Source organism: Scophthalmus maximus, chromosome 18 (genome assembly GCF_022379125.1).
Source record: "Scophthalmus maximus strain ysfricsl-2021 chromosome 18, ASM2237912v1, whole genome shotgun sequence".
In the NCBI taxonomy this organism is placed as follows: Eukaryota; Metazoa; Chordata; class Actinopteri; order Pleuronectiformes; family Scophthalmidae; genus Scophthalmus; species Scophthalmus maximus.
This window is the reverse complement of record NC_061532.1, coordinates 8,084,329-8,107,001: the sequence shown is the minus strand read 5'-3', so window position 1 is coordinate 8,107,001 and position 22,673 is coordinate 8,084,329. Positions and strand designations below refer to the sequence as shown.

Sequence of the window (22,673 nt, the reverse complement as noted above, 5' to 3'; positions counted from 1 at the left end):
TTCACAGACTTCCATGTCAAAACCAAACACTCAAAACCATGTACTCTTACATGAAAACCAAACTTTGCCAACAGACATCACACAAAAGCCAGCAAATTCACACACTACAAACAGACATTAAACACTGGTGAGATCAATTCAAAACACTACACTGTTACTGCAATGAATGACGCCAAGGGTTTAACACTTGGAACAACAAATCGCCTCTAAATGAACACAATATAAAGAAAACAAATGTATACATTTTCAACTTTTTTATTCCTTCCAGTAGTGTACTGTAGAATTCAGTATGTTCCTGGCCAACAACAAAAAATAACTTAATACTGTAATGAACAATATTAAGTTACAATAGAGAGCAGTATGTAAATTACTTAACACTTATTGTAGTAAATATAAAATTTGTCTGCATTCTTTCCACATCCCATGGACAAGAACATGGTCAACAAGAGTTGCACGGATTTCATCTGAAACTATGTCCCCTTCCTCATGTGGAATCATTGTTTGAAAACTAGTAAACTACCCCATGGCCTTTTTATCTATCATGAAGTTCAGATTGGTGTGAACAATTTTGACTTTTGTTTCCTGCTGAGGAATTGTGTGCCAATTGTGTTTAAGTTGTGATGACTTGAGTTAATGATATTGAATGCAGTGCTTTCTGAATGAGCACATAGTGTAACCAATGATAAATGAAGGGATTTATGTTGAGTTTTTGGAAATGTGTTTGGATTTTGGTAGATGGCATTATGGTTTGGGATGTTTAGTTAAGGAATCTAGGAATAATGTGTAAGCTGTCGAGAATAACAAATATACAGAACGGTATTGGCAGATCAAACTTTCATTTGACATGACAACCATGCTTCCATAAATATTAAATTGATTTGAAAATTGCATAAAAATTATAACAGACAAGTATTTCTAATACAATTTTTTTTTTTCAAAATACTCTGCTAAAAGTTACTGGATTGGAGGAAGACTTTCAATGCAAAAAACATCACACGGCATCCATTTCTGTCCAAGCCAAATTTTATTCTGTACAGGATAACATTTAACTTGCTAAAAACTGACAGACAGTCATGCTTCTCCTCTGGTGCATTGAAGCATTTAGGAGTTGGCGTTGGGTCCCTTCTTCTTTCCGAAGGTGGGCACAACGTTCACGAAGCGCCTGTTGTACTGGATGCGACGCTTGGCACGGCCAGTCTTCTTCTTCTTTTTCTCCTGCTTGTCAACCTGGACGACGTGACAGCAAGGAGACATTGTGTTATTTCTCTCAGCTTGTATTTAATGCATTTCTTAAAAACTAGGTTGCCCAAAACAGAAAATGTAAAAGCCAATTTCACGTACAAGTCAATTATACTCAAGTACTACAAGTAAATGCATTTACATTTCTATCACACTAGAACATGACAGGCAGGGGGAAATAATATCTCCTTACCTTGGGTGTCTGTCCCCTCACTTTTCCGGCACGGGCCAGAGAGCCGTGGACCTTACCTGTAGAAAGGGGAAACGTGGATGATTATAATCAGGGCACTTCCAAGTCACATTAATGACTAGTTGTTCTGGCTTCTGCTACAGTGGTAATAGTTTAATTATTATACAAAGATTTTAAGAGCAATTAGAAGCACTGGCATCTGACAGTCTATGCAGGCCAGCTTTTGAACTGTATCCTGTGCACGAACTTGCAGTGCTGTGTGATGTATCTGTACACTCACCTCCCAGCAGCCTGCCAGCTACCTCCAGGGTGCAGTGCTCGAGGACTCCACAGGATGCCAGGCAGGCATCGTTCTCCAGTGGGCACCCAGCAAGCAACAGCACCTGATCCTCGACCAGGAGACCCTCCAGAGCCTGGACATGGGCCTGAGAGACACCAGAGGACAGACATATTCATTAGATTTTCCACATTGACATTTTATTAGGATGCAAGTAGGCCTTCTTCTTAAAAAGAGGAGATCTAAAAGACTGACATACACTATCGAACTTTTTACAACTTTACCTTGATCTGTCCGACTGTTTCCTCTCCGGTCACCTCAAGGGTGTGAGTGTTCTGGGCACGCAAAAACAGCTGCATCTTGATGCTGGGAGAAAACAAGAAAGGGCCAAAGGGCCACGACAAGACATCGTCAATATTATAAACGCACAAGTCATCCTGTGGCATTGACGTCATGTGTGACGGCAAACACACAGGCTACCAAACTCGACAGATTTTCTTTGTGTATAGAAATAAGTCACTTCAGAGTGGAACTACAACCACAAAATACTCGCAATCAAAAGACTTGCAGCTACAAGATGTAAGATAAGCAGAGCAACGTGCGGGGAGCTCAGACACACTCGCCTCTCTCGGTCTCTTGCTAATGCTATGTTAGCTTGACTAGCCACATGGGGCACGCGTTTCATCAAGTCGCATAAAAACACGCTAAATATCACGTAACTATTCAAATTGATGTGTGGCGTGATAATTAATTACATACGTGCTATACTCGTTTAGCAGAACACTTCGAAATTTCATATTATCGCGACTTTTCACTAAAATTTCACAGGCCGTACCTCGCTTGATGCTAGTCGCTCAACGCTAGGCATAAAAAGGAAGTGTAAGGGCCGACACCGCGCATGTGCGGACTTACGTACATCCGCCTCTGTAGCCACGCCCATCGAACTTTGGAGGGTTATGTGGATAAATAATTTGATTTTGCACTGTAAAAACCGGCATTAATTAATTATATTGCATTGATACTGTGCATAAAAGGTTATCACACAATCAGTAAGTATACAGAGATGTTAAACAGCGGGTTGCAGTCTAATTTACTGCAAGAGTAATACGTTTGATCAGGTCTAGATGGACATTTTCATTTAAAAACCATGGGGCAATTCCTTCCTGTGACTCTGCACTGTCACTTTCAATCAATAAAACTGCCTCATGCAGGCAAATTTTCTCTTTAACTTTAACTACTCTTCGTTCTGCTAATTTGCACATGGCTTGGATCTAAGTAGTACTTTTCTTTTAGCAAAGAAAAGTGCTCTATAAATCAAATGTATTCTTCTTATTATTCTTTAAAAATATTTCATAGTATTGTGTACAGTCTCCTCAATAACTCTTCAGCAATTATTTGCCCTACTTATTAATCACAAGACAAATTGAATCAACAAGAGACACTTTAGGATATTGTTCTCTTTATTAGGAAATCAAGTCAAAATAAAAAACAAAACAAGGAACTCTTCATTTCTTTTTATGGAAACTTAACCATGAAATATTAAAAATCTTTCACTTTGGGAAAGAGGAACACGACTCAGAGGTACATCCAAGAATGCCTGCTTTACAGGTTTAAATCGTCAACACAAAGAGACCAAGCTACGTCATCCCAATCTAAAAAAATTAAAAAGCCTTTGACATGGGAAAATATTTCTGCCACAAATAACATGCATTAGGAACCCAAAAAAGCCAGTGTTGGAGGTGATGAAAGTAGTAATTAATATTATTTCTGGTCAACATGACGGTCATGGAGGGCCAAGTCTATTATACTCCAAACAATAGCTACACAGTGTAATTTAACTGATAAGCACACACTAAACCAGAAAGAAGGATCAAATTAGCTTCTGTAGTCTGTGGTTGATTGAAACATCCATGACATCCAGTTAAAGAAGCCCTGTTCAGAGATGTAGGCAGGTCAAAAAGGATGATTTCCTCTGAGTCTCCATTTTCACGTCAGCTTTTATCCATCATGTAGGAGGAGGAGGGTAGTATTGGTTATACTGGGCATATTGGTTATACTGCCCCCAGGAGTTTTGTCCCCAACCCGGGTATTGCTGGCGAAAGGTAAAAGAAAAAGTGAAGAGTTTAGAAAGTAACCTTGAACACTGGCATTATTTTTTCAACAAATTTTGCTATAACATTAGCTTGTCTGTGGTTTTGTCGGTCTATAAGATCTTCCAAGATAATACACATAACAAATAATGTAAAACACCACATATGCTCAGTGTAAGAAGAACTGAAAGTAAGGAAACTGTATCAATCTCACTAATGACTCAGGTGTGAAACATACCTGATACCAGTTGTTGTAGTTATATGCAGAATTGTTTGCCTGCATGTCTGTCGCTGCGTTTGCGTCACCCGCGGAACTGTCATCCACTCGCTGTCTCTTGGCATCAGGTTCTTGAGAACTGTAGACAAATAGGTTCACCCTGGTGAGTTCACATGTAAAGACGTTCACTACAAAATGTCCTTACGTATTTCAGATACTCTGACACAACCGTTAACTACAGAAAAAATTGGTCAAACTGCAACAAATCGTATCCATATCTAGTGACTTGCTAAACTTGTGTAAAATGTTGATGTGACCCACGCCCTGTTCCATTATCCACCTGTCATACCCGTTCTCAGCTTTCCTCTTTGTTGGTTCGCTTTCTTTCTGAAGTTTCTGCTGTTCATCATATGCAGCAACAAGCCTAAAAGATTTTAAAAAAAGAGTGAGAAGTGTTCAAATATGCAACAACTCTGTAACAAAAAATGTAACAAAAAACTCACACATTGATGTCGCTGCCAAAGTCCTCAAGGAACTCGACCTTGCGCTGGGAGAAGAGGAGGCGGGATTCAAGGGGCATCTGGCTATTCAGGGCTCTGTCAAAACAAGCCAAGATCTCCGCCTCGTTCTGCGTCACATCCCCACTGTATTCCAGCTCAAGCAGGTTTAGATACAGCTTTGGACTCGTCTGTAAAGCAAACAAAATGTTAGCATCCATTTCTCGACACCTGCAGTGCAGCAGCCGGGGAATCCCCTTTTATTCAGGTCAGGCAGTGTATCATCTAAAAAAAAAATCATGTGGATTTTTATTGAAAAATCACAAAATCCACCAAGAGGCAAAGCAAACCCCATCAAGTCAACATGGCTGTCTTTTGTTTTTCTTGTTAAGTATGCGAAGTTGACCAACTAGTTCCTCACCTGGTCTTTTTCAATAGCATCCAGCAGCACCTTCCTGGCTTTGCTCTGACTTCTCTGCACCTTCATCAGCTGCCTCGCCAGCTTCACAGCATAGAAGGATGTCTCCGTAACATTCACCGCAGAATCCATGGCTTCCCTTAACAGCACCTCTGCTTCATCCAAATTACCATGGCGACGCTCCAGACTGACCCTCCGAAGGCGCACCATTGCCAGACCTGGGACTGCCAACTCCAGGGACTTCAGGATGTCACGAGCCTCCTCTACGTTGCCTGGGAAAAGTGAACATGGCCGACCTTGTGTCAAATTACAGCCACTTTGTCTTTTGGACCACATGTCACTATGCACTTGTTTAGTTCCTCATTGACTCCTTGGTCAATTTGACTATTGTGTCCAATTTGCATGCTGGTTTGAATGTGTCACTCACCTTGCTGCTCCTCAAAGGCGGCCCACAGCAGGTGGAAGGCTGGTTTCTTGGGCAGATGGATGGTACACGCCTTCTTGTAGACATGTCGCACACATTCACTGCTGTAGCTCTCTAGATATTTTGCATACTTCAGAGTGAAAAAGAGAAAGCGAGTTGGAAGAAATGCAGGAGGGGACATAGAAAAAAGAGCAGAGGAGAAAGAGGGAGGCAAAAGAGACAAGACATTTTAAACCTACATTTTTGGTGGACAGAAACACTGAATTTCTTCATTGACAAGATCGTTTTTAGAAATTTTCTGTGTAAACCCATCAGCACCTTCATGGAACCAATTAGATAAGTTTCTGTAAGGTAGTGGGAGACGAAGAAGATGCAACGTAGTAGTTGGCAAATGCGGCAGTCAATTCTTGTGTGGCAAGCTGGCCATCCCCTAATACAACAGATACAGTCACATATCAACGTTACACGCAAAGAGAGTGCAGGACGATTTACTGTGTCGATGTGATTATCATCGTTGATGGGGGAAGTGCAGGGAGGTAGCGGGAGTGAAGGAGAGGTTAGTGGTGACATTACCTTGGTCCAGAACTCTTCGTAGAGAGCACAGGCAATGAGGCATCGTTCAAACAGAACGACCACGCGCTCTGGAGTCCCATTTTCAATCTCAAAGTCCAGGTACTCCTTCCAGTTGTTCAGCTGGGTCTTCTCTAAGGCTTTGACATGGAAGTATGGTCTCTTAATCTATAAGGACACAAGAAAAAGCTTGTTATACAGAGTCAAGGAATAAAAAGAAAACATACTTGCAACAATTAACACTGATTTGGAGAAAACAAGACACGTACCCCTTCCTCAAAGGCCCAGCGCTTGCTGACTTCGTGTTCATTGTGGTTGAATACTTCCTGCCGAACCTCGATCACTTTGTGGCGCATATTCTCGATCTCCGTCACTCTCTACATAAAAACACAAAAAGAAAAAGGTCAACACAGTCATGTGTGCTTCAGATTCTCCACTTGATGTAGAAACTGCTAGTCCTGCAGCCAAGGATTTACATCACCATGAGCTTGCCAGAGACAAGAAGCCTGCAGAGGGGAGAGTATGTATGCACCCTGCATATCAGCCTCTGGGTGCAGGTGCTGGGGTCAATGGGCCTCAGGTGATCCATTTAGTTTTAAGACGAGTCCCTGACTGGAAGCCAACTTGAATCCCCCCCTGGCATTCATTGGCTTGGCTGCTGACATAAAAACACCCTTCAAACCTGAACATTGTTTTCTTTCCATTTCATCATGGAGAACAGGCAAGCTCCTGCTAGTCCCTGCAAGCAGTAATTGTAATAAATGCCTCATCCCAGATGGATTGGAAGTTGGATTTCTACCTTGGCAGGATCCGTAAGATCCTCTACCCCAGGTGGAATCTCCTCGTCAGCAGCAGGTGTATCTCCATCGTTGCTGATCATCGCTAGAAGGCTTGCTTTAGAGAGCTCGAGCCTCAGCTCCACGAACTCCTTCTCTGACAGGAAGTGTTTGGGGTTGTTGTTCTGCACATGATCTCTGAACCTGGAAAGTTTATCAAGTGTAAATAAGATTCAACTTAAAGAAACATTTTAAATAGTGTTACATGTAGGTCTTATTTTAGTCTAAACGGGTTTAAGAAAAAACAACACAGGTTTGTGTTGTATGGAGCAGAGTGCTCCAAAGAGTGCCCTACCCTGGTCAATGACACATTTAAAAACAAAATATCCTTCAACTACACAGATCCTGTGACACTGGAGTATAACTGAATTGCTCATAAAAATCAGACACATGACTGCAACATGTCTTATTTTGTTCTTTCCCCTTACCTCTGAAAGTGCTGAGAGTATAGCTGGGTTGGGATGCCCAAGACGCGATCATAGATGGCGGTGACGTTTGCCAGCTGCTGCTGCTCAGTCTCCCAGTTGATGAAAGACTCCCACAGACGGTCTGAGCGAAAGTCTGTGCCTGCCGCAAGAACCGACTGTTCATAAGCTCTAATGGTAGAAAATAAAGGAAAGATTGTTAATCTTATGCAAATATGCTGTTTTACCAACCCAAAACCTGCTCAAAGGCCACTAATATGTGGTTATGTTCAATAGTTTTTTTGCTTTGATTTTAGCTGTAGACAGTTTCTTGCCCCATAACATGATGATCAGAAGAGTCAGAAAAGTCTTTGACTCACGCTCTAATGTGCCCCTCAGTGTCTGGGTCACTAGGGTCTGAGTTCTCTTTGATGTAGGTCAGGTAGTGCAGCCACAGGTCCACACTGAGAGGGATGGCCTGCAAACCTCTTCTGTACACCTTGGGAGGGATGAAACACAAAAAAAACTGTCAATGACTGGGAAAATTTTGCTTAACTTCAAATCTCTCTCTTCCCCTCTACCTTAATGCCTGGAACAATTGTTGAGATTTTTTTTATCACTGACCAACTACTGTAAATATATAACAGGATAATGCCAGAACAGAAAAAAGTATTTAGGTAAGATCAAAATAGTCGTAATGGTAGAAAACAGCAATACATTAGTGCATGTCCAAATGATAAATACATTTACCTCTTCTGCAACCTGTACGTTGCCGTGCTTTTTCTCTATATCAGCATACTTCTTCCAGTAGCCGTAGCAGTATGGATAGCGAAGGAAGAAGACATCAAATGCCTTTTGCACAGCTGCAAGGACATTCTGCAACAAGGAGGGAACAGTAAACAGATTCAATGAATTATAGAATGTAAAAAATATGAATTAAAATTCCTTCTGTTCAGTTTTAGAACCATTCTAAATGAACATAACCTAATAATCTGCAAGTTTTCTCTTACCTCTTGCTCCACATACTGCAGCAGGTAGACCCAACCATTGAAGTCTTCTGGGTTCTCCTCACAGCCTTTGAAGAGTTTGTCAAACTCATTGGGCAGCTCTGACTCGGTGGGCTCTGTAGTCAATTCTTCTGTTGCCTCTTTGGATGGTTCCTCCAGCTCCATGCCATCCTCTGTAACCTGTGGTGCTTCAGTCCCATCTGGAGAAATTAACAAGCAATCAAACAGTTAATTTTAGTTGAGGTGCTGCAACAATTTCATTTTGATGCTCTGCTTTTTTTAAGAACTGTCAATTAATGTTTTAAGACTAAATGTGAATAAATGTTGTATCATGTGTATGCTTATGTCATATAACCAGTGGCATCATTGAGAGTTGTAAGGCTGGGATTTTGAGGAACTACTGGACTTATCAACCGAAGATAGGCTACTGGGTTTTAATGTTTTAAGGTCAAAAAAGTCAACTTTGTTAAAAAACTAAACACCAAATATTTGTATTACCTTGACTGCCATCTTGTTCTGTAGCACTTGGCTCTACACTCATGTCCTGGCTGGGTTCCTCAGAGTTCGCAGACTGTCCTTTGTCTTCTGATGGCTGTTCTGCTTCTTCTGTGGGCTGTGGTGGCTGCTCCTCTTGGAAAAGCTGAGCGCTGGCAATCTGAAACTGCTCAACAGCCTTCTCCACAGATCCCAGCTCTGTGGAATTCATCTCATGAGGTGGTTGCTGCTGTTGCCCCTCACTGTCCTGGGACGCATCAGAGTCCTCGGGCAAGATGTTGGTGAGAGGCTCTGGAGCAACCTGGTCCAGGGACCAGTCAGCGGTTTGGCCTAGAACAGGAAATTCAGGAAGAAAAGCATCGCCGTTGCTCTCCATGGCACTGGACTCAGTGTCCAGCATTCCAGTAATGGTGTCTTTTGAGAGGTGCAGGCCTGTTGAAAAGAAGATTATCACGACAGGTTTAGCAGAATGAAAGTCAAGAATTGTCTCATTGCAAATGCGCATATTCCTTTTTTTGATTTTCTTATCAGACAAATAAGACGACAAAGGCATTCATTTACCGAGTATCCAGCGACTGCACTCTAGAATTTCCCAGAACTTGTGTGTGAAAGCAACGTGTTTAAATTCCTCGAAGAAAAAAAACTGCCATCCGATTTCAGTTTCCAGTTTGTCACTTCATATTTGTCCGTTCAGCTGTACGTGTATATTACGACAGGTGACATATGTTAGTTGCAGACGCCCGTATTATCAACATCGAGCATCGACTTTAAGTTTACAAGCTACGCACCAAAAGAGGTCACCCCGGTAGCAGAGCAGCTGTCGGTGCAACACGATACTTCCTTGTTCAAAATTAAAACGGAAGCCAGCTTTAGCTTAAATCCCGATTTAGCTACTAAAAGTAGTGCACCCGCGTGGTCGGTTTACTTAAATAACACTGTGCGTAACTCCTAAACTTAGAAGCAAAGGCTCACTGCGCTTTCCGTCTACCGGTGTTAGCTTTAGCGTTAGCTTGAGACCATGTTTCACCCGGGAGGTTGTTTTCGTGATCAAAGTCCGATCAGAAGTTGGGCCTCAACTCCTGTCCTATCTATTTCCTGATACCTCGCGCAGCACTTCAGTGACCAGACATTAGCCGCACACTAGCCTTCGTTTAGTAACGGTCGAATATAAAGAAAATCGCGGGCATTTAATTGAGTTTACTACTATTTCCAACTTGCTTTGGCTAAAAGATGTGATATTAACAAAGCCAAGTCAACCCAAAGTTTCACTAACCTAACATAAGTGGAACAACGTGCTCGGCATTTGCCTACATATCCAGTTAATAGACGGCACCAACGGCTCCTCCACGTTCGCTAGCCGGCTAACCGTTGGTAATTCTGTCGAATCACCACATTTTGTAATCACGCTACGACGACTTCACGAGGAAAATAAAGATGCGTTTTGGGATCTTACCAGTATCTTCCATGAATTTTTGTCCAACCTTGAAAACTTAAGAGCGGCTTCCGAAGTCACTTTATCTAACCTACAACGACCAGGCACGCTTCGGCTACCATTCTCGTCCACTTGAAGGAAGCGCTGAGGTAGAGTCTACGCATGCGCCGAGCGCCGCACGCCGCCCGCCAACCTGTGTGCGTGTGCGTGTGTAGACTGCACAAGTTTAAATTTCAGGTATATTTATTTTCTATAAATATATATATATATATATATATATATATATATATATATATATATATATATATATATATATATATATATATATATATATATATATACATTCTACTTTATACAGACCGAAGACTGCAGTGGATAGCAACATTTAACATTGTCCACATAGCTGAAAGGTTATTGATGCAAAGAAAGAAATGTTATTCCTCCCTAACCAAAGGTAATCTATTCAATATTTTTTTTGTTATTGCTTGTAGTTTCCCATTTGTTCATAAAACAATAACGAGTTAATTGTCACACATCTTTGTCATAATGTATTTATACACCATGCTGTTACTTTTATACAGAAAATCCCCCAAAATACATAAGGTCTAAATATATATGTTCTAAATATATTCAGTAGATAATTTATAAGAAACCCAATTTTAAAAAGGGTGGTGAGCCCTGTGTTATGTTAGTGGTGTGTATTCCCTGTTAACAAGCAGGAGAGCTTCCCTCACCCCACCGCCCTACTCATACACAGCCTCCACGTCATAGACTAATTCATACGGGAACCGTTATGAATGAGTGATAGGACATGGCGGCAAGACCGACGGTAAACCCCTCCTGAGGTCACTGGTCTCGCCAAACCCTTACGATTGTTTCATGTGAACAGATTTGAGTGTAATACCTGTGCCACACGTAATGCCAGAGGTGATTAAATACACGCTTGAAGCTCAAATGGCGTCAACGGCAGCTAATGGGGCCGGTCCCCACTTCGCCTTTTCTGCAGCGCGCATGCGAAATGGCGTATGGTGCCTTTGTGTACAATGGGAATTCTTATAATTTCAGTGAAGAGTGCATTTGTTCGTGCATTGACTTGGGTGAAGTACGTTCACCTGCTTTGGATTGGTTCAATAATGTTAACGTTGAATGTTATATTTTTAATAACAAATGATATATTTCTAAAAGTATAAAATGGCCTACATAACAAATTCATAATTTACCTATGAGCCAGCTGTCATTTCTGGGGTCGGGCCAGACAGTGATCTTGCTGAAGCTCTGTGAATTGATGTGTAGGTCATTTTAGGGAGTATAACATCTTTATATAGCATCTAATAGGACTTTTCACTTCGCTGCATTAGCAACTACCATTACCAGTACAACCCTAACCCTGGCCAATCCTGCTTGGTGTAGTCTGGGTGTAGTCTCAGGTGCAACAGACTTGAAATTTTCAGAGAGCACAGGTTGACTGCTTCGACTTGGTGTTAGCGGTAGACTAAGTTCTAACTTTGCCAGGGAAGAATGCGTAACGTTGAAAAAACTAAATTAATATTTATAAAGCTTTTTGAAAGTATATCTTTGTGAACTCATTGTAATATAAGAAGTTCCTGTTTTTTGAAAGACGTGTTGTTTCAGTTGGACGCTTTCATGTCATCAAATATCGGAGCTCATAACGAGCCCCTGAACGCAGCACCGGAGTGTGTGTGAGCAGTGTAGAGGAAGTGGCGGCTGATCTGGGTCCGCACCTTTTCCGGTAACACAGCACCGCCACAGCTCGACTGAACGGCCGCAGAGAGAGAGAGGGAGGAAGCGAGACGGAGAGCGGCAAGAGCGGGGAGAAACGGCCCGGGGACTGGGGGGAGATCGCCGCAGACGTAGGTAGTCAACCCGCCCTCTGTGTTCGCCGCTTTCCTTGGGCTTTTCTGTGCGCACGGCGGCTATTTTTTCCGATCCAAAGTTGCTCTCTGTACTAACACCCCTCCCTTCTCCGGACCGCTCTTGTGTCACACAGGGGAAGAGAAGAAAGTCGGATGAATCAATGACCTTTTGAGCGCTCCTGCTCTGGATGTCCCGGCGCAGAGCTCGTGTGTGCTGCTGCTTCGCAATAACAAAAGCACCGCGCTGTGAAATTCGCCGACCGGAGCTGGCTACGGGCAAGTGTGGAGCGCCGGCTGCCGAAGGAGGAAGTGGGAACCCGGGGCTCGGACTGGGCCCGATTCGCACAGACGGCTGTTTGTAGGCAGCTACACCACCGGCCCGGCGGAGGGCGGCTGGATTCCAAAGCAGAAATTACGACTTGAAATGTGGCGTTTGAATCACGCCTGTGCTCGACGGCTGCTCTGAATCGAGGGGGATGTCATTTTTTCTCCTTACATTGGAGGGCAGCGGATCATGAAAACACATCCCCGCCCAATTCTGCGAGGGCTCCACACACACTGCTCCCACTGAGCGCTCCCGGGCACCATCTCAGGTCGGATCCCAGAGAATTGTACCACTCCGTTATTCAACTGTCCAGACTTGAAAGTCACCGCCTTTTTTGAACATTGACACTTGTGTCAGCTGCCGTCACGTGGAAGGAGCTGTGACCTCTCACGGTTCTATTGAAAACAACTCCTTTCTCTCCCTCGTCAGAGAAGTATTTTTAAAATAATCTTCTAACAAAGTATTTATGCACAGCAAACACAATGGGGAAAGTGCTGTCAAAGATCTTTGGCAACAAGGAGATGAGAATATTGATGCTTGGACTTGATGCTGCTGGTAAAACGACCATCTTGTACAAGCTGAAGCTGGGACAGTCGGTCACCACCATCCCCACGGTCGGGTTCAACGTGGAGACTGTCACCTATAAGAATGTGAAGTTCAACGTGTGGGACGTGGGGGGGCAGGACAAGATCAGGCCACTTTGGAGACATTACTACACTGGCACCCAGGGCCTCATTTTCGTGGTGGACTGTGCCGACAGGGACAGGATCGACGAGGCGAGGCAGGAGCTCCACCGGATCATCAACGACCGGGAGATGAGGGACGCCATCATCCTGATCTTCGCCAACAAACAGGACCTCCCAGATGCCATGAAGCCCCACGAGATCCAGGAGAAGCTGGGCCTGACCCGGATCAGAGATAGGAATTGGTACGTTCAGCCCGCGTGTGCGACAACAGGGGATGGACTATACGAGGGCCTGACCTGGCTTACCTCAAATTATAAATCTTAATGTTTTTCCCCGAACACCAGCCTGGACACTTGGAGGTAAAAAAAAAAAAAAAAAGTAGCTGAGAATGAAAACATGAGTAAAAAAAAATGCAATCTGAAGCAATTAATACCACAACCTCTCTGCTGAGTATATTTCAAAGAGAGTAGCAATTATATTTTCTTTTCTTTTCCTTTTTTTTTTGATGACTTCACTATAACCCCAGATTTCACTTAAACAAATGACAATTGTTTTATGCCTGGCTTTCTTTTTGTTTTTCCTTTTTAGTTTGCTTTGGTTCACATTCTGTATAATCAATACTGTTTAAATATACAACATGCTTTACTTTGAGCTCTTACTGCAAATTCTTTTGTTTTCCTCCTCTCGTATTATTGCGTTTATGGGACTTTTGGGACACACACACACAGACACACACACACACACACACACACACACACTTATAGTTTGGCCCCTTGCTTGGCTCTCATTCAGTCTTCTCATGACCCAGCTACATATCCAAAGGATGGGAAAAGTCCAGAAACCATCGCCTATAGCATCAGCATATCACTTTACGTGGCTCAAACTGCCTCCGCAATGTGTAAGAATGTGTATTACGGATATGTTAGGACCTCAAAAAAAACAATTTTCATAATTGATTGTACTGGGATGAATGAGGAAATGTGTTCGTACTGTGCAGTGATTGCATCCATAATGTCTACCGTGGCAGTTTGTTTGAAAGACACTATGTGGACGCTGGATATTCACACACACACTGTGATATGGATATATATTTTTGTTGTTTCAGGGAACCTGAACCTGTTACCACCAGTCTTATCATTATTCTTATTCTTATTGCCTCTTATTTTCCCTCGCAGAGCTTCCATTACTCTTGAGTATTTGTAGATTCAGCTGCCTTCGGACGCGTTACAGATGCCCCAAAATCAAGACAGTTACTACAGCAGAAGGTGTTCTCAAACGCCGAGCTTGCACTTTTGGAGGGGGTGGGTGTATGTGTGTGTGTGGGGGGGGGTGTACGGACTAGCTGGCTGTGCACATTTTCATTTTCTGCGACTGACTTTTGGACCCCGGCGAGTGTTTACGACATTCCCAACTCCCCCACCACCTCCAATGTAGGTGCCTCAGTGACTGCTACCCTCCTCCTCTTCCTCTTCTTAAAAAAAAACAACTAAAAACACCCATCATCACCTGCCTGTACACGTAAGGTCCTGCAGACACACACCAGCCTTCTGTTGATTGTTCATAGATGCTGCTTTGTTTGTTGTTGTTGTTCGCTTTTTTTTTTCTCTGCTATTGAAATAATAAAAAAATATATCCAGATCAGAACAGAAGTGACGCCTTTTCAATGAGCAGCTGCAACCATTGGAGGAATAACAGAAGTCATATTTTACGTTTTCAAAAAAGACAGTTGAGCTGATGAAAGAGGAAGTGAGAGTTCAGGGCGTTATGATGGTTAAAACAAGGTCTAGTCGAAGCGAGCTGTGAAGTGAAGTGATCCTGGGCCCATTTCCTCTGCACTTGTATGTTTGTGTGTATGTGTAAGTGACAGGGCTCTGAATAAATGATGAGATCTCTGGTTTCAGGGTAGTGATTGTCAGGTAACCCGTGCTATCTTAAAGTATCACTTTGTACGTCAGGGCACTGGCTCAAGCGTGGACTCTGACATTTTGAAACAGGAGGCAAATTAAAAGGTGACAGGCGGGAGTTGGCCCACAGTTCTTGTGACGTGAAGGGTGAAAACGCAACAAATCTCTTCATTTCGGGAGGGGAGGGGGGTAACGTCTCATTTCTGTTTTAACAAGTGTGCTGTCAAAAGTGAAGTAGTAAAAGTTAACTTTCAGAAGCAGGAAATGACACATTTTCCACACACGAGACTTATATTGTCATCGTTTAACTTGCTGATAAAAATTGTACATTCTGGTTTTTGAATTTGTTCAGGAGCAAACTAAATGTTGGTTAACTGAGAACCCGACAAGACCAGTGTCTTGCTTCATGCTTGTGTAACCACTGAGCTTAGGGGTGACAGCCTGGCAATTTGCCCTGGGTATGCGAGTCACCCTGAGGCGCAGGTCTGAGATCAGGCCAACTTTTCATTTCATTTTTTTTCTTTGCTTGCTTCACTGTAGTACTGGTATAAAAGTGTTTTCGAGCCATTAGAAAAAGCAGAAGCGCTCTGTGAGTGTGTGTGTGTGTGTGAGGTCACACATCGAAAGAGGAGGGTGTGAACTGTAGGTAGTGACATCACTGTGTAGTCAGGAAACGCTTGAAAGACTGTAGATGTCATGGAAGTTAGCGGTTTAGGAGTGACTCGCCTCTTGGTGCATGAGCACAGTAAGTATCAGTAAGTGTCAGGTTGTGTCCTAACCACAGATAAACAGATACACACAGGTGAAACCCAAATTCCATAATCTGTCTTTATGCGCTAAGAAGTCCTGTAATAATTATCCTCTCAATTCCATGAAAAGCTTACATTTTAGTCGTATGACATTTTCCCGACTGCTGATTTTTTCAGGAGAGTCTCAGTCCAGGAATGCCTGTGCAGGAATGTTCTATCTCTGTATTTGCTCCGTTTGCCCATGTGGTGTTTGTTCAGTGGCTGTTGATTTGAAGTTTGACCTGTTGCTGCGCTGAAAGCTGCGTCCGGCATGAAGGACGGGTAAAGGCAGATAAACTCAGACACACATATTCAACAGCCTATTATCTCTTTCGAACCTGGCTGTCACTTTCAACTCAATTTCTTTGGAGTCCAGGGCGCCAGTTACTGGAATTTCCTGCATTTTCAGAGTCTCCTATTGTACTGAAACCACTCTTATTTGAACAGTTTAGGGCAGGGCCTCGGTAGTGTGATCTTGTTTACTTATGGTTTTCCATTGTAAAAGTGAAATCTATAAGCGCCTTTCTCAAAAAAATCGAGGGTAAACATGGAAAGGGGGGGGGGGCACTTTGAAATGGCTCCTGGTGTTACATCAGCACTGAGCCACTGAATCATGCTGCACACGTCACAGGCCCCTTGTATAGCTGTCACTGCACTCAGCAGCAGATGCACTGCACACATTGGCTGGTGTCAAATACTGCAAGGCTCACCTGTGGCCCTCACTTAAAGGGGTTAACAGTTTGCATAGTTTCTCATACTTAACCAGGTAGAATCTTTGAATTAGACTGCCCCCCCTCCCCCCAAGAAACATGTTCCTGAGTGAGTACAGTAGCTACAGAGAAAACTCATCTGTTCCTGAGGTGCAATACTGGTCCAATCCTACACAATGACCCTGAAACCTTCATTGATGCAGCTTCGTTCAGTTCCTTCCTCTGCATCATCACCATCATCAGCAGTCACATCAGGACTTCAGATGTAATTCACTTGTGTTTCCTGTGACCACTCGCCAAGTGAAAGCCGCCCCCATAGGTGCTGGATTCGAATGAAAGCTCCGAAGCAGAGCGGCGTTCGTTTTCTTTTCGCGTTCAGTTTTAGCCCAGAGCGTTGCCATTGTGTTTTGACCGGGTGGGGGTGAACTGGACCATTGTACGCCTTTTGAACGGGGTGATTTCAAACAATACTTTTAAACAGAGCTCATTGGCAGTTCCTCTGTCCTTTGTTTGCTCGGGCGTTCCTCTTTGACTTTAATCTCACATTAGTTGAGCAAACAGTCAAGTACAGGCAATGTACATTTCAACAGAGATGAGTCTACAGCACATGAACTCATATTTGATCAGTAAAAACCTCCAACATGTGCTTCCTGGGAAAACCAGCTGTTGATGATGAGTCTGCCATGTCAGTGTAAATCTTACTAAATGCAGTCCAGAGCACTGACAGTGTTTATGACACACGTGTACTCAGTCATGTAAATTTAGCATGAACTAACTTTTTTGAAATGCATTACTTTTACTTGTAATAGACGGTGTTTACATCATGGTGTTGCTACTTGTACTTAAGTGAGCGATCTAAGTACTACACTGCAGTGATGGCTGTTGTCAAAGTCCAAGTATTGTCATTTGTACAGCAAAAGACATTTAATTTTTAATAAGTCGAGACTAAACAGGATTAATTAGGGGGGGAAAAGCCTGATCTCTAGTCTTTGAAAGCTCTTAATGGTTATCGTTAACTGTGGTTTGTAATTAAAGTCCACACCCATGATATGTCTCTTTCAAATAGAAATAGTTATATCAAACAAGCTGCTCCTCATCACATAGAAACCTGATTTTCAGTATGAGTATGGAAACCCAGGACAGTACATCCTCTAATTGCCATGGGCAACAGGATCATAAAATTATCTGACACACCTTGCTGCCTAATCTTTATCAACCAATTATTGTTCAGTTCACCATAATAAGATTCACCCCCTTCTTCTGTTCTTTGTATAATGTTTTTCAAAACGTCTGTCTTGTACTATCCACCGTTGTCCTTACAGGCGTTTCCTGTCAGCAACATCCACTATTGAGACACACAAAGGGACTTAAGGACTGGGTGGAGGGGCTCAGAAAGTCTTGGTTGTCATGGGGCTGTTTAAACAGTGTTGTAAAAGCAGCATGCACAGTGACATTCAGCTTCCAGGCAGTTGTGAGCTCCTCAGAATCTGTCGCACTTTGCATTTCCCTCCGCCTCGGACAATGTGCTAATAATTATAGTGAGCCCGAGGCCTGTGTTTGCATTTGGCGGGGAAGTTGTGCAGTGGGAGGGATGTGTGCTGCAGCAATAATTCAGGCTCAGAGATGTAATTAATTGAGGGTGCACATGGAAAGTGGTGCATTTTCACGTACATCGGAAAAAAACAACAACTGTACCTTTGCCATGAAATATGTAAATCAGAGCAGGTAAATAAACATTATACTTGCATGAAAAACAGATGAAATGCTGGATATACTGTTTACCAAAGGCACAGATTATAAAATTCCCTGTTCGTGATGTCTTGCTTGAATTCAAAGCCAATGTCATTTCGTTGATGTGCTTGTGTGGGCTAAAATATCTGTAATCGGATGTTTGATACAGTAAACTATACATAGAGATTTAGCAGAAGAATCGTGGGTACACTGATAGTGAAAAATTAGCCTTGTTGCTTCAGCAGATAACCTGAAGCTAAATGATGTTTTTCTTTGACAAAACGCCTTTTTTCTTTTACAGATAAAGACCTAAACTGGTTGAGCTGTGCTTTCATTTGTGACAGGAAGTGACATATGCTGCAACCTTCCTGTGTGACACTGACACATGACACATGACAAACCACAGCAACAGATGGACAAAATGAGATAAAAGAAAAATGTGATTAACAGAATAATGTAATGGAGAAAAGTACAAATACTGGCTCCCTGGGCCTGAAATAAAACAGTTATGACGGGGTTTAAGTATTGTTATTCTGAAACAAATTATATGTCTGTTAAACAGCTCTGTAATTACAGACTGATTTTCTGCTGTGAAAGTGAAAGAGAGAAAAAGAAAGGATCTTGAGAGCGTGAAGAGTGAAATCAACAATTAACATCTCACTTTGTTTCTCAGTAAATTCCCTGCTGCTCACTCAATTTGAGCATTGATAAAAGAGTTAACAGGTGCGACAGTGCCTCAGCTCGCCCTGTTGTAATAAACCTTATTGAACCCAGGTTAAAGGTCGCTGCTCACACATTAGAGTAATTATTAATAGGTCTGATGTGGAATTCTGTCAGACCGAACAGGGAGCCAATTATTCTAAATGCCGCTCTCTTTCTTGCCTGTTGGCAACCTCCCACTTACGCAAATGCAAGAAGCAGTCATCGATACAACAACTTTCATCCATAAATAACACACAATTACACTCAATCCAAAAATAACCCACCACACACAACCTCCCCACAGGCTCTTATTAATGACCCGTCTGAGGAGCCATCTGCTTTCTTGTCGGCATAGCTCAGCAGTGTGTGCACGCTCTGGTCATGTACATGTATGGCAGGTTGCTGGCAGGTGCTCCTCGGAGCTCAGTGATTTGTGAAAGGACTCAGTGTGCTTGAAGCAATTGTCTCAGATCACTAGTCATTGTTCAAGCTGAGCTGCAGTGGTCCTACTAAAAGGCCTCATGATCTATAAACACTGCTTCATATTTCACTCTGGGACAATGTCTCCTGTTTCCTTGAAGATCGAGCTTTATGAATGTCCCACAGTGCTCTACTCAGTTCTTGCAGCAGATTGTGTTGGAACACAATCAACAATTAACAAAAACTGAAATACTGCAATACATTGTGCATTTCCTTACCAAAAGACGACAAAGGTTAATCATGTCAGTCACACGTGCATCAGGTCATTTGGTCCGTTGTTTCTGTGAGGTCATCACGACAGCCTTATCTTCTGCTTCTCGTGTGATCTCACAAAATGTGCACATATTTCAAAACCAGCTACACATATGTGACTGTATGCACCAGTGTGTTAACGATACTATGTACAGTACATACAATCAATTGCCACTGTTTATGGTCCATTCATTTTCAGTGTTTTGCAACAAACCTGCTTGTGTATGCAATTAGCCCTCCCTGTAGGACGCCAAAAAAAAATCACTGGTGGAGCCTGTCCGTGTGCCCACAGAGGATTGTAATATGCTGAGCCATCTGCAGCATCATGTCTGCTTCCATGCAGGAGACGGCGTCCTCATCAAGTCGACAGTGTGGGGTCCCGTACACACACACACACACACACACACACACACACACGGACCTACATCCAGCAGGCATGTTTGCACTCATGTATGACTGGTGGGACAGGTAGGGGTTTTTTTGTTACAAGCATGGCCACATGTTCTTGCACATGTAATGCTTGAATACAACGATGGGAACACATCACATCATGACTATTCTTTCTTTCATAGTGGTTTAATAATTGCTGTTACCCTCTTTGTTGTGCATCATATCCAAAAGCTTCTGCTTCAGCAGTTTATCTGAGCCTTAACTTCAAAACAGAGGAGATGGAGTTTCTAAATGACAGAAAAACCTTGTCTTTGTTTGCTCATATCTCCACGGCAACGCTGACAAAGACGCAGCAGCAGATGGCTGTAGCACATCTAAGTGTTCTAGATTGACTATCTTGACTCCTGCCTCTTGCTTACCATTCCTCTACCAAATATCAGGTTTCATCTTTTGAATAATCACGACGGAGGTGGGCTCAGAGGCAACTTAACGTCACAGGCTGTTTTTGCAAATAAATTGTGGAAAAATACACATTCATCATGACATGTGTCTAATGGTGTATAGTAGGGAAACGGATCCTAAGACAGAGCACCTGAGTGTTAACAGTACCATGCAATATAAGAGTTTATCAAATCCATTCGCCTCTGCTTTTAATAATGTGATTTATTCTTGTGCTCTAACCCTTTTCTGCATATCGTTATTTTATTTATATATATATATATATATATATATATATATACTTATCATTTGAGAATATACAGATTATGCACTGATATTTCAAACATGCAAGAGAATAATGACTCCAAAATGGCCCATATATGTGTATATTCTCCACGAACATGCACCTCTCCACTTCTCCAAGGTTTTGCTTGACTTGAACAACAGCCTGAGAAAGGCTGCATAATTATAGCAGTGGTAATGTTTTCCGCATGTACACAATTAGGCACACAATCTGATCTGTGGTGTGCTCACCAAATATGGTTTTCAGACAACTTGTGTGACGCATCAAGGTCATCCACCACTATTACACACTGAACTACAGACAGACAGGGTGCACATTCCTTTGCAGTTTGGCTGCTAAGGTGGCTTTTATTCATGCCAGTGACATATAGTAAATGTCAAAACATACAGAGTGATTCTATACTGCCAACGTACTGGGTTGAACTAATGGGAAATAATTTACTGTTGTATGTTTTGTGAATTGTAAAAGCAAACATAACCGGCTGATGAGGCCATTGTGGAACAAATTGTCTGTCAATCAAAAATGCCACGTCCAATCTTTTTTTAAATTAATCACATCAGTTCGTCTTTCTTGCTTTAACTGTGAGATGATGTAGATGACACAATAGAAAGACATGTATATGAATAGGCTTCCTTGTCTATTTGTGCCAGTGGGGTGATGTGATGGGCAAGACAGTTTATTAACTTCAGCTCTATGACAACAAGAATATGTTCTGCTAAGTATCTGTAGGAAGGTTGATGAAACCCTCCTACTGTTCTACAGCTGAAACTGCAGTGCTATGACCTCAGTGAAAAGCTAAAAGAGAAGTTCTCTTTTGGGGATTAATGACATGGATTGGCTTTTCTTTTTCTTTCTTTTTCTTCATTCAGATCATTCTTTGAATTCCTGGTTAGCTGACACAAGTAAATAACCCCAACAGTCCAAACTGGACCATTACCCTGCTGATTGATTAGGGCCATAATGATGTAAATTAAGGGGAGCGCTGAGGATTCATACCACAAGATGCAGGCCAAACATATTTTCTATTAATGCTGAAATTCAGCCGAACAAGGACAGGGACAGCCAGAAAGAAAAAACAGAGCAGGATAGGAAGAAAAGAACGGGAGGGATGGAGGAAGAGAGAATGAGGAGGGTGTGACCTTAATCCCGCAGTGAGAAAGAAACAAGCATACACATGCGTGCGCGCGCACGCACATCTGGTTCATCCAGTTCCTACTTTGTATCTTAGAAGAAATGGAATGTATGCTGGAGGTTAAACTTGTGATACATTCAGCGAAACTTCTGAGTCAGCGCTGTAGTTGGTTGATTCGTTTCTCTGTGACTGCAGTGGGCTTTCATTCACAGAATACGGGTGTGGTTGTTTGGTTTGGTTCATACTGAAGCCCATTGATGAGTCATCACGTCTTTCAGGGTCATCAACAGTCTTGTACAGCAGTCGCAGCACTTTAGCTAATGTGCGAGTGAGGGCATGGTCATTTCCATTTTGAAGTTGTCATCATATCAGTATGTGAATTTGCACAGGCAAATTTTGCAATGACAACTGGCACACTTGTAAGCAAGGCCCACCATTGCCACACACTGCAGTCATGCAGATTACTGCATGGTGTCTCTGTGCCTTAGCCTGCACACAAGTCACTACATGTTACACCACCACCACCACCACCCCAGAACAAAACAAAATAGACTACTATTCCAGATGAATGCAGCCGTGCCACAGTGGAGTAACAGAATCTGTAACTGACACCGCAGATCTGGGTCCTGTCCAAAAAGCCTGCAGTGAAGGCTTTGCTCTCTGTCTCATCAAATAACAATGAACAGCCACAAGGATGAAGGAGGAAAATGTGTCAACTAGATAACTGTATCTGAAGCAAACTGTTGACTGTAACTGGGCTGTGTGTAATAGTCCAATGTGCAGGTGGAGCTGACATTTAGACACAAATTAGTGTCAATAGCTACACCCGACTAACTTCATCCTAAAACTGGAAAGTTGTAC

General features: G+C 42.6%; 3 protein-coding genes across 6 annotated transcripts; 1 reads left to right on the top strand and 2 right to left on the bottom strand.

The window, feature by feature from the left end:
• Positions 1-1,005: 1,005 nt before the first annotated feature.
• Positions 1,006-2,633, bottom strand: faua (FAU ubiquitin like and ribosomal protein S30 fusion a). The gene is made up of 5 exons (XM_035617728.2): positions 2,542-2,633; positions 1,991-2,072; positions 1,710-1,854; positions 1,433-1,488; positions 1,006-1,227 (listed from the first exon to the last, which is right to left on the bottom strand). Exons 2-5 carry the CDS (start codon positions 2,063-2,065, stop codon positions 1,102-1,104), a joined length of 402 nt encoding a protein of 133 aa, XP_035473621.1. The 5' UTR covers positions 2,066-2,072; positions 2,542-2,633; the 3' UTR covers positions 1,006-1,101.
• Positions 2,634-3,148: 515 nt separating this feature from the next.
• On the bottom strand, positions 3,149-10,275 carry prpf39 (PRP39 pre-mRNA processing factor 39 homolog (yeast)). Of its 3 annotated transcripts, none has more exons than XM_035617703.2 (15): positions 10,118-10,275; positions 8,668-9,096; positions 8,173-8,369; positions 7,913-8,038; positions 7,543-7,661; positions 7,187-7,354; positions 6,722-6,902; positions 6,192-6,299; positions 5,926-6,090; positions 5,356-5,482; positions 4,932-5,200; positions 4,517-4,701; positions 4,354-4,437; positions 4,035-4,152; positions 3,149-3,798 (listed from the first exon to the last, which is right to left on the bottom strand). In XM_035617703.2, exons 1-15 carry the CDS (start codon positions 10,128-10,130, stop codon positions 3,712-3,714), a joined length of 2,376 nt encoding a protein of 791 aa, XP_035473596.1. In that variant the 5' UTR covers positions 10,131-10,275; the 3' UTR covers positions 3,149-3,711. The 3 variants fall into 3 exon arrangements, with proteins under 3 accessions (XP_035473596.1, XP_035473597.1, XP_035473598.1); XM_035617704.2 differs by having other exon boundaries at positions 4,363-4,437; XM_035617705.2 differs by lacking the exon at positions 10,118-10,275 and adding an exon at positions 9,226-9,451.
• A 1,532-nt stretch (positions 10,276-11,807) lies between these two features.
• Positions 11,808-14,622, top strand: arf6a (ADP-ribosylation factor 6a). Of its 2 annotated transcripts, none has more exons than XM_035617727.2 (2): positions 11,808-11,967; positions 12,105-14,622. In XM_035617727.2, the coding sequence occupies exon 2, from the start codon at positions 12,778-12,780 to the stop codon at positions 13,303-13,305; it is 528 nt and encodes a 175-aa protein (XP_035473620.1). In that variant the 5' UTR covers positions 11,808-11,967; positions 12,105-12,777; the 3' UTR covers positions 13,306-14,622. The 2 variants fall into 2 exon arrangements, with proteins under 2 accessions (XP_035473620.1, XP_035473618.1); XM_035617725.2 differs by having other exon boundaries at positions 11,812-11,971.
• Positions 14,623-22,673: the final 8,051 nt, after the last annotated feature.